At 39.2% G+C, this 12,031-nt stretch overlaps 1 protein-coding gene across 1 annotated transcript; it reads left to right on the forward strand.

Annotated features, from left to right (window-relative positions):
* The first annotated feature begins 1,193 nt into the window (after positions 1-1,193).
* On the forward strand, positions 1,194-8,104 carry LOC135638094 (kinesin-like protein KIN-14P). Its single transcript, XM_065151043.1, has 19 exons — positions 1,194-1,567; positions 1,999-2,165; positions 2,254-2,397; positions 2,626-2,883; positions 2,966-3,034; positions 3,107-3,175; positions 3,432-3,527; positions 3,721-3,903; positions 3,989-4,070; positions 4,154-4,249; positions 4,327-4,500; positions 4,580-4,686; positions 4,774-4,952; positions 5,130-5,291; positions 5,364-5,617; positions 5,699-5,862; positions 5,978-6,130; positions 6,583-7,001; positions 7,418-8,104. Exons 1-19 carry the CDS (start codon positions 1,459-1,461, stop codon positions 7,563-7,565), a joined length of 3,033 nt encoding a protein of 1,010 aa, XP_065007115.1. The 5' UTR covers positions 1,194-1,458; the 3' UTR covers positions 7,566-8,104.
* Positions 8,105-12,031: the final 3,927 nt, after the last annotated feature.

The raw sequence follows: 12,031 nt of genomic DNA on the forward strand, positions 1-12,031 counted from the left end.
ATGTATGGTAGTAACGCCTTCAATCTCATGATAAATTTCCCTTCTTTGATAGAATTTCTTAACCATAAATGTTGTCTAGAAACATACCATGCAAGAGAGGATAATTACATATTACCTCCTATGGTTAATTATGATTAGCATTTCGATCCTTGTACTTTAAAAAATAATATTGGACTCTTTATAATACTTATAAAGGTGAAACATTTAACCTCAATTCTATTTTATTGACAGAAAAAATAAAACGTGTTGTCACATGAAAAAAAAAATTACGAATGAAAAGGATAAAAATATAATTTAAATAACTTTTAAATTATTAATTTTATATAATTTTTATTGATTTCCTCTTCTCCTCTTTCCGAACTGCTTGCACACAGCCTATCGCACGTGTTGCTTATCGCTCGCCCACCGCACTTGCTCGCTCGTCGCTCGCCCACATCTCACCTATCACACTTACTCACCCGTCGCACCCGCTCACCCGCCTCTCGCTCGCCACACTTGCTCATTCGTCGCTAAGCAAGTGCGATGGACAAGAAGTAAGCGAGCGACAAGTGAGCAAGTGCGGTGGGTGAGCGATGGGCGAGCAACAGGTGAGCAGGTGCGGCAAGTGAGGAAGTGCAGCGGACAAGTAATGAGCGAGTAAGTGCGACAAGCGAGCAGGAAGGCATTATATATTAAGGGTGAGCAGTTTGGAAGGATAATGAAATTATATTTTTATCTTTTCTATTCATATTTTTTTATATGTACGATTTTTTTTCGATCGATGTTAACGATGTAAGAAGAATTATGGTTAAATATTTTACCTTCGTAATTATAGGAACCCAAATACTATTTCTAAAAATATAAAAATTAAAATATTAATCATAGTTAACTATTGAGGATAATCTATAAATTAACAACTCACAAGTACGTTCCATGTGCCATGGTATATATATATTCCGATCAAAAGCGAGAGCATGAATTCTGATACATACAGGTTCAACTATTACAGGTTGCCAACTGAAAAATAGCAAACCAATTCAAATAGGATTTGGTCATCCGCTGCTATGTGGCACATACAAACTTAAGCACAAAACGGTCGTAATTGGAAAACATTAAGGAAAGATGCATAATTACACCTCAAAGCTATAATTCATACCTCCTCCTCCTCCGCCCCTTTCCGCTATTAATACACCCCCACACCCTGTCCCTCCCTTTCCTTTTCATCCAAGCCACGAACTGAGAGAGGCTCGGAAAGAGAACGAGACGGAGACAGAGAGAGAAGGGGCGCAAACCTATCTCCCTTCTCCTCCTCTTCTACCTTTTCCCTCCTCGAGGCGGAGGAGGGCAGCCTGAAGGGAGACGCCGCGTCTTCTAACATCCGTGGATACTTGGTGAATTTGCAACTGTTGGGGCCTGGGCTTTCTGTTCTTGGATTGGGGCGCTTGGAACGTCTGCTTGGTGCGTCCGTTGCCCGAGGAAATGGCGTCGGAGGGGTTTCTTTCGTTATCGGTGGTGGAGGACGTGCTGAAGCAGCATGGGACGATGATGAGCGACATCGACCTGGCCTCTAGGAAGGAGGAGGAAGCAGGTGATTCAGCTTATCATTTCAGTCTTTTACATGTCTTCTAAGGCATGCCGATCGAACAAGGTTTCTTTTTTCGTTTTTGATGAACTTCAAATGGTTTCAGATCAATGAGAGAGCTACCAAATGCTTATGATCGCCTTTCCTTCACCCACACTGTTTTGGAGTTTCTTTATCATCAAATTTTGTTCTTCCGCGCAGATGCTCCTTTTCTTTCGAAAAATACGAATACAATGAAGCAATTGCTGAGTATTTTTGCTGGACTTGTCTCAGAGATGAACATACTTTTGCTTTTGATTCATCCAAACAATCATATTAAGCAGATTTTTTTATTGATTTTTTTTTATATACTTCCCCCCCCCGGAAAAGATCACCTATCTCGATCAGGTTCCGTGAAATCATGAATAGAGTTTTTATTTATCTATTTGCTATTGCAGCAACGAGACGGTACGAGGCAGCCGGATGGCTGAGGAGGATGGTTGGGGTTGTTGGTGCGAGAGATTTGCCAGAAGAGCCTACTGAGGAGGAATTCCGGCTTGGGCTGAGAAACGGGATTGTTCTTTGCAATGCACTCAACAAAGATCAACCTGGTGCTGTGCCCAAGGTTAGCTTTTCTGGGAGGCGCGCAGTGGATTCTTTGTTTCTTCCTTTGTCTAATGACGTGATCCCTCCCCGAATCATATCATTTCCAGGTGGTAGAAGCTCCTGTGGATCCAACTCTCCTTCCAGATGGTGCTGCTCTGTCAGCATATCAGTACTTCGAGAATTTGAGGAACTTCCTTGATGCCCTGGAAGAGTTGGGTCTCCCAACATTTGAGGCGTCCGATCTAGAACGAGTGTGGCTTTTTCTTGGGCTAATTAGCTTTTCTCTTGTTCTTCCTTATTTTAAAATTTGAATTACAAGTTAAAAATCTTAAATTTCTAAGTTTTATAACTAATTATTCTTTTACATGTTCCTTTCCATAATCACTTCTTCTTCTATAACGTTGCCCATTCGATTTGATCGTCCTTAGCGTGCATGCCTTCTTTTTAATTTTTTATTTCTTATCTTGGCTGGAGTACAGGGTGGTAAAGGCTCTCGGGTCGTGAACTCTGTTTTAGCTCTTAAATCCTATGGTGAGCATAAAGAAGGAGGCAGAAATGGTTCCTGCAAGTATGGTGGGGTTTTGAAACCTTCAAGCTGTGGTAAACATTTTGCAAGGAGAAACTTTGAACCTTTCATGAATTCCCTTGCAAGAAATCAATCAGCTGACAAAATCCAGGACAGTGTATCGGTGGAAGAGAACTTGAGCATTGATTTTTCATTAGAATCCACTGAAATGGTTGGTAAGCTGAAGGTCACAATTTATACAATGAATTGAGTGATCCTGCATTAACTAAAAACATGCGTGATATGGTTCACAGACATCACATTCTCTGAATATGCTTGTGCGCACCATTCTGTCAAATAAGAAGCCCGAAGAAGTTCCATCGGTAAGTTAATTCATTACAAATATTAACAGTACATAGTGGATATGAGGTGAAAATTGTTTTCCTTGTTCCCAGCTTGTAGAGTCAATGTTAAGCAAAGTAATGCAAGAATTCGAGTGTCGGATTGCAAGCCAAAATGATCTGGTAGACCCTTGTACTTTGGTCATTCACATACTGCTTTGTTTATCTGAACAAGAGTGCTTCTCTTCTTTTTATCTTTATACTTAATGAGTATTACTTATTTTCTCTTCACTGACTTTATCTTCAAAATGATTGTGCAGCATCTTCTCCCGAAACCTGCTTGATTTTCTTCCTCAACTCAATATATGATAATAAATTTTATTTTTTGCCGCTGGTAGATTCTTGGAATAACTTCAATTGGTATTACTAATCTTGTTAGGTTACAACAACTGCAAAGGATCAAACTGATGGAACAATATCCTTATCTGAAGAAAACAATTTACCAGAGACTTCATCCAGTTGTTGTGAAATAGAGGTACCTTGTCCTATTTCGTACAGGGAAAAATCCAACAAAGTCATAATTATCAAACTAATTGTGGTATTCATTAGACCAAATATATTGCTGGTTGTGTGTGTTACAAAAAATTCATTTATGATTTGTGATTTATTAGACTTCAGTACCTCGTGATAAATTCATGTGCCTTTCTAATTGTTTTTCTATGATTTAGATGGTGAAGGCAGAGAGCACTTCTCCAAGTTTAAAAGATGAGAGTTTTAGTATAAGCTTGAAGGATGGAGAGACATCAAATACCAAGCTCCTAAAGCAAGGCCTACTTTTTGATGGACACACATCAAGTACCAAGCTCCTAAAGCAAGGCCTACTTTTTGATAGACAAAAAACAGAAATTCTGGTATGCTCTATAGCGGTCATTTTGTTTGAAGGATGCATTATGGTTGAGTTCATCAATCCACATTGATGGTTGACGTCCTATGTAGGAACTGAAAGATGCACTTGTAACCACTAGAGCTGGTATAGAATTGATGAAAACTCAATACTCTGAGGAATTAAGTAATCTCGGTAAGATAATTAACTGATCAGTTGGAATTGAAGATCAGAACTGTTATATGTACCTTGAAGGCCCTTGTTTTCATCGTTTTTAGGGAAGCATATGAGGATCCTAGCTCATGCAGTTCAAGGATATCATAAAATACTCGAGGAAAATAGAAAGTTATACAATCAAGTGCAGGATCTTAAAGGTAATATTATAGCTGGATCCTAAGATTAATTATTAGATGGTGCAAACCTAATGCTTCTACTAATTTCTTTTGTATAGGGAACATTAGGGTGTATTGCCGTGTCAGGCCTTTCTTGCCTGGGCAGTCTAATCTGAGCACTGTTGGTCATATTGATGATGGAAGTATTACAATTCTTACCCCTCCAAAATATGGGAAAGAAGGGCATAAATCTTTTACCTTCAACAAAGTATTTGGCCCATTTGCTACTCAAGGTTTTTGATGCTCTATATTCAGTTTCATTTAGAATTTTCTAATGCAAACCACTGAATTAACCCCTTTAAATTAATGCAGAGGAGGTTTTTTCTGACACACAACCTTTGATCCGTTCTGTTCTTGATGGTTACAACGTTTGCATCTTTGCATATGGACAAACTGGAGCAGGAAAAACGTATACAATGGTAATGACATTGATATGAATATTTATCTTGAAATACTTCAGTTTAGCTCACTGTCATTTGTCCGTTCGAACTTAATTTTTCATCCAGAGTGGACCTAAGGTACTTACGGAACAGAGTTTTGGAGTGAACTATAGGGCATTAAATGACTTGTTCCATATCTCAAAGGAGAGAAAAGACACATTTTGTTATGAAATTTCTGTTCAGATGATTGAGATATACAACGAGCAAGTAAGAGATCTCCTTGCTAGTGACGGCCCTCACAAAAGATATCCTTTTATAAGATCTTGTTTTTGTAATACTTCATCTTTTGTTTGTTGTTTATTCATGATTATCTATACTTTTTACGCCTTAGAATTGCCAACCTATTTTCTATGGACTAAATGTTAGCTATTTTTATAGAACTTTTTTCCATTCTGTCCACATAAACCTTTACATGTTGATACATTAGATATCCGTAATAGTTCTCAGACAGGATTTGCTGTGCCTGATGCAAACTCGGTTCCTGTCACATCAACAACTGAGGTTATTGAGCTAATGGATATTGGTCAAAAAAATCGTGCTGTTAGTGCAACCTCCATGAATGACCGTAGCAGTCGCTCTCACAGGTCTGGTCATACTTGTGAAGGAATTTGCTTTGACTTTCACAGTGTTTGACCAATGGATTTTTTGGTTTACAGTTGCTTGACAATTCATGTTCAAGGAAGAGAGTTGGCATCTGGGGTTGTTGTTAGAGGATGTATGCATTTAGTTGATCTGGCAGGTAGTGAGAGAGTTAATAAATCTGAAGTTAAAGGAGACAGGCTAAAAGAAGCACAGCATATTAACAAATCACTAGCAGCTTTAGGAGATGTGATATCTGCCCTTGCTCAGAAGAGTTCACATATTCCTTATAGGAATAGCAAACTTACACAACTACTTCAAGATTCTCTAGGTAATACCTAAATGTGATTTTCTAAGTTCTACATGTAACTCATTCTTCTGGAGTCATCATATGCTATTTTGGTTTTCTCAGGAGGGCAAGCTAAAACATTGATGTTTGTCCACATAAGCCCTGAGGTTGATGCAGTAAGTGAGACACTAAGCACACTCAAGTTTGCTGAACGGGTTGCAATGATCGAGCTTGGTGCAGCTCAGGTAAACAAAGATAACGGGGAAGTCAAGGAGCTCAGGCTGCAGGTATTTCCTTTTCATTCTTGAGTTGCAGATCAATTTCTAACATATGATTTTTTTTGTTAATTTGCTCCCGCTCCCTGGTTATCCTAATCTTATGCCTTTGTTTCATTCTGCTTAGGTAGCTAGCCTTAAAGCAGCATTAGCTAAGAAAGAAAGTGAGCACTTGCGTAGTGCAATGTCTAGCCCTGATATATACGGGATGAAATCTGGTGCAACATCTCCTGCACATCCAAACCATATGCAGACGATGGAGGATTTTGGAAACATAGAGGTATATTTATTCTAGTGTGGAAGATTGTTGTGTCTTTTGTCCTGAATATGCAAATATTTAGATTTGCCTGGAAGACTTGATATTTGGTAGAATAAAATGCTGTGTCAAAATTCACATATGTAGCAACTGTAAGCCTATAGAATTATAGGCATTTGCTGGGACATTGAATTTTCGACTTTTAACATATCTGGTTATGAATTTAAAGCTTCTGGATCAGGAATGTTAGCTTTTGCTCGAAAGAAATTACATAGCCACATATGTAATCAAGGGTCTGATTATGATTAGTACATGGCCACATATGTCATCAAGGGTCTTATTATGATTAGGATCTCTTCCAAATATTCTCTCTCTCTCTCTCTCTCATCTCATCTCAATGCATGGTGACAAAGATGTTTCCATTGAGAGCTCTTGGATCTGATGCTTTAATTCTGGGTTGTTTCTTGACACTTCAGGTGCGGAGCTGTTCAGCACTCATGCAGGAGCGAGCAGATATGGATCTCCAAGACCTTTTGACAGCGTCAGATTCTTCTTCTTGGCCAGAAAGATATCCCAAACTTCTGAAGTTTGGAAGCAAAGAAACGGGTGAGGATGTCATCCAGAACGAAGATGCCCTGAGTGCCTGGGAAGGAGATAACCCACATGTGCCAGATTCATTTTACCAGGGATATATTCCTGATGTGAGAGCCTTCGGGGATCAGCACAGAAGTCGGGCTAATTGTATAGCAACTGAGGACTTGGATGATTTGGATTTTGCAACAAGTGAATCTTCAGAGCAAGATGTGCTATCGCAGTCCAATCTCCCAAAAAGTAGCAATGCAGTCGATAGGATCAAGCGGCCTCAGTCAGGTTCAGTGAAGAGCTCCGACGTAAGGTAATTCAGTTGCTACGAATTTGAGCACTACCGGTAGAACACGATCTTTATTTTTATGCTAGAATAGATCGTCTAATTTGTGAGTCACACACTATCGATATCAAACAACTTGCATTAGAGCACAAGGTAGAGCACGTCATATGACTTTTAAAGCAGCAAACCACCCCTGCAGTAGTAAGATTAAAGTGCATCCTATGTTAGGTCTTGGTTCTTGCTCTAACTGAACAACAAAAGTTGCCTAGCTATCTACCATTGCATAAATATATTATTTTCTGTTATCACCGAAGAGTAGTAGTGAACTGAATGTACTTCAACAGTACATGGCCGTGATCATAAGCAAGATTTGGCTTCTCGATCCTTTTCACTGTGAGCACTTGATAAAATGTTTGTAATCCTTTCATCGGCTGTGAATACAGGTCAGCAAGTCGCAGCCACTTGCCATCTCCATCGAGGAAAATATCGAATGCGCCTGGCCAAACAGTGAGCCGCTCCACTAGACAGCCAATCTCAGGTGGCATCGATGGGAAACGAAGGCCCAATGCAAAAACGGGAAGCAGAAAGTAGACTGATGGTAGAATGCATGGCTGGAGATTTCCTGGTTTTTCTCTTGATATTAATGGCAGGAGAGATTGAGAGCTCTTCACTCATGTTCGTCGGTAGCTGCTAACTCCAGCTGGTCATGTCTGTCTACACGGTGGTCATCTCGGTCTATGCACAAGGCTAGTCTTTCTTTCTATCTATCTATCTATCTATCTATCTATCCGTTGAAGGGGTTGGATCCATTGGCCAATCAGTTCATTTGCCTTGCGTGCACTCCGAACAAGAAGTGAAGGGATGGATGAGGAACCAGAAAAAGGTTAGAGAGAAGAAGAAAATGAAAACAAGATGTGGTGCATATAGTAACTTTTCTTCTGTCTATTTTTCTTCATTGTCTTTTATTGTTGTTGTTGATATTATTATTGTGAGAGAGACCTCTCCTCTCCTAGTCTTGTGAATGTTTGTGTTGGGTGGTGGACGATCAAGATCACCAAGCCTTCATGATATTTGACTTTATGTCGAATCATTTTTCATCCCATTGGAATGGACTGAAAATTAAAATATCATTTTGGAGTGCGAAACATACGGCGTGTGTGTGTGTGTGTGTGTGTATGGTGCGCAAAGTACGTAAAAGATTGACATAGCGCATATGCTATTAGAGAATGGCCCATGCATGCATGCATGCATGCAGCCTCTCTCTGGCTATCGAACTCTGCAGCCTGAATGCAGCAAATACCAGAAGCTATCACAGCCCGAAATCGACTGAAAAAAAAAAAAAAGTCATTTGGCAAGCGTCTTAACGTGGAGCATCCCACCACTTGGAACCGTCGTAGTAGACTGTCCATGGAACAAGCATCCAGTGATGTTTTATTTGGATTTCTTTTTCTGACTACCATTAAAATCACGCATCCAACAACATTAATAGGATAAGCATCCCGAGTGAGATGACGAGATCTAATGGTCATAGAAGAAAAACTTCAGATGTAGGAGGACTGAGAGTGTTCTATTCTGAACATATGCTGCGCTCTAAGAAATCACTAGGTGAAGGTTTCTTCTCTCGGGAAGCTCTGAAGTCTGTCACTCTTTCCAAGTGTCCGAAAGAAGCACAAGGCTACGACATGCATGCAATATATCTCGTGCATGTTGGTTGGGTTATGTCTTTTGCTTATATAAAATCTGTTGCTTTCTCCTGCAGTATTATAGACTTTGAAGCCACCTAAAATGTGGGAAGCACAACCTGTGGATCAACACCCTTCATCATCGAAAGCTGCTGAAAGTTGACAGCCTGACATTTAGAGGTGAAGACATGCTGAACGCCCGAAGAGGAGACACTAACAATCGTTAGTGTTAAGGTATTGTTACTTCAGTTTTGAAGAGGGAACCGCACAGGTTGTCAACTTCAGTTTTGAAGAGGGAACCGCATAGGTCAAGCGTCCTCCCTCTCCACCTCAGAGTAGGCCTGGAGTTTTGAGGAGGGTCATCGTAACCCTGCTGTGTGGATCACCGCTAGAGAGGAGGACGCTTGACCTCCTTCACCCTCTCCTAAGGATTTGCAAGGAAATAGGGATATACGATCTCCCTAGGTAACACAATCTCTATACGCAGTTTTGTGTTTTGCGGATTTTGCGCACCAATCTTCGCACGACGACGAACATCTTTTTGGGAATCGGGGATTTTTGTTTTCTTGTTCTTCCGCTGCGCATATGATGTCGCCCCCCATGATTTGCCAACATACTATATCCTTAGGTCATTAGTGATATCTCCATGTTATAGGCAAGATCTCAAATCCCAATATAGGTGAGTCTCGAGGGACTCAACTAACTCAGTCCATGTCAAAAAATGATTTCCACATATAATGACGGAAGGCCATATGGGTCAATCTCATTGCCTTGTGTTTATTGACTTAATATTATTGTTGGAGGTATTTTTTATTTAATTTAGTCTCGTAGTTAAATATGATGTGTCACGCACATATATATATATATATATATATAATATGTAGAAATAAATATATATATCAGATATAAACATCCACACTAGAACCTAGTATGATTAGGCCTAAGCCAAAAGGCATGATCACTCACAAAATCTCTATATGTGTCTCGACGCATCTTCATATCAAGTGATCATCCGTCTCATCCTCATCGTTCCCCATCACCTCTACCTTACCGTTGTGCTTTCTCATGCATTTATAACTCAATTAAAGGCTCGTAGGCCCAAACATATACATATCATATATAAGAGAAATCTTGATCTCATCAAGAGGAGGTACAACTCTAAGAGAGATATAAATATATATCGGATTAATTAATGAGAGAGAGAGGGAGGCTCGTAGGCCTCAATAATAATCACATATATACACACACATCGTATATGGTCCATGATCATCTATCTACAAGACACATCATGTTTATACAGACTAACTAGGTAGAATCAATTAAATTCTTTAATTAATTTTGGATTAACTCTTAATCAATTAGACTTGGATTAACCCTTAATCCAATTTGGGAAACCCTAGCTAATCCATGTCACAAGGTGCCCTTGGCGGCCAGGAAACCCTGGCCACCTATCACATTTGGTTGGTTGGGAAACCCTAGTCGCTAGGGTTGCCCTTGCGGCCAGGAGTCCTCCTGGCCACCAAGGCTACAAGCAACCCTCGGCCAAGGCTTTCCTTATCATATCTAATGTTAATAAGTTTTTGGGTGACAGAACACTTCATACACCAAAAACTTTGCTGTTCTAATCTTAAATCGGCGAAAACACAACTTATTTACAAGAAAATCGATTCTACACAACATGTAGTCAATAATCGATCATTGCACGAGCAACCTGGCTTTGATACCACTGTTGAAAAACCTTAAGCAGCATCATATGAAAAATAAAAATAAAACTGGTTTCCCAAAACGGATTTATCGAATTATCATGTAAAGATCGAAAGCGTAAAACTCAAGAAACTAAAAACTACATAAAGGGTGTGAGATGTTCTCATCTAGGGGAACTCATATATCCCATAAGATCATATTAGTATATAGATGAAGGAGCTCTCACAAACTCTTCTCTGGCGGTGATCCACATGATGGACACAATAATGATGCACCTCTTTGCATAACGCATTCTTTCCTCATAATCGCACACCACCATACAACAACTTACAAGGAGGGATCGATTCCTCCTATTGTCCTCTCGCACTATAGAGGGGGTAGTCGAATGGATGAAGAAGGGAGGAGGAGATGATGAGGGTGGCGACTATAGGGGTCCAACCTATGACCCTTTGAGTCTCAACTCCTATTTATAAAGAGCCCCTTTACTTACCATAATGGATTATACCTTAATGGGTATTAGATTTCCATCAAATTATCCTTAGGTTAATGAATATTGGATCCCTATCCAATAACCATTCTAAGCTCTATTAGATCCATTAAAATAATGACTTATTGGATATCTTATATGTAATCATCTATTCGTCGCGTTGTCCACCATATGTGTGTGACCCTCTAAGCTCAATACTGAATTTGTCGTGAGTTACACCTGTTAGAACCTCTTTTGACTCAAAATTTCTTCTGACTCAATTAATTATTATTCTCATAATAATTTATTTAATTCATCGACTATGGGCATACTAGGCCACTACGCCATAGTTCTCAAACGATATAAGGGGATCTAATCCTTTGGACCTATCTGCCCTCAATTATTGTGTACATATAGTACTTCATCCATCTAATATCTCAAAAATCATATATCATACATAGTACTATCAGGCCTATATAGAATCTATCTGAATCTCACTCTAATCAAATTCTCCTAGAGAACTCCTCTCTCAATCCGAATCTCACGTTTATCAGATTCATCATGATCTGATTGACCCTAACCGAGGATTCGCTTGAGTGAGAATACACAAGATATTCCTCTCATGATACCGAGAGTAGAAGATCTTCTATTGACACATAATTACCTTCGTAAGGTTGATTGTCATTCCCAATGATCGTTTGTATTATATCTAGAAGCTTCAGACTTATAAGTTTGATATCAAAGAATAAAGTACTCATACAATGCATTCTTGGTATTTCAAGTCTAAGGACCAGATACACAACTGAAATTACGAAATTGCTATCTGATGATGAGATAGCATTAACCAACTAGCATTTCGTAAGCGGATCATTCAGTGAACTCATTCTCCAATGAGCACCTGTACTATATCTCTAGTGTCTCTACACAAGCAGTTATGAGACTAGCTTTCTCCATCATATAGACGGGCATATGACACATTAGTTTATCCGGTTATCTCAATGTCCCTCTCGAGTAACCTATGACCGAAAATATTTATAGTATGTGTTTAAAGACAAATTGATCTCATTATTATGATCTAATTATGATCCAATTGTCATTGCACAGATCGAAAGATATTAATATATATATAATTCAATATAAAGTAAGAAAATATCATAATCATAATAACCAAAAGAGATTATGCAACGTATCACATATTCTATCAC

This window comes from Musa acuminata, chromosome BXJ3-5, assembly GCF_036884655.1.
Source record: "Musa acuminata AAA Group cultivar baxijiao chromosome BXJ3-5, Cavendish_Baxijiao_AAA, whole genome shotgun sequence".
In the NCBI taxonomy this organism is placed as follows: Eukaryota; Viridiplantae; Streptophyta; class Magnoliopsida; order Zingiberales; family Musaceae; genus Musa; species Musa acuminata.

What these genes read in the sequence shown, in the direction of transcription:
- LOC135638094 (XM_065151043.1), top strand. Translation starts at nt 1,459, where the DNA reads ATGGCGTCGGAGGGGTTTCTTTCGTTATCGGTGGTGGAGGACGTGCTG. An exon ending in AGGCGTCCGATCTAGAACGA is followed by an intron (nt 2,398 to 2,625) that starts GTGTGGCTTTTT and finishes GCTGGAGTACAG; the next exon opens with GGTGGTAAAGGCTCTCGGGT. An exon ending in TGGCCCATTTGCTACTCAAG is followed by an intron (nt 4,501 to 4,579) that starts GTTTTTGATGCT and finishes AAATTAATGCAG; the next exon opens with AGGAGGTTTTTTCTGACACA.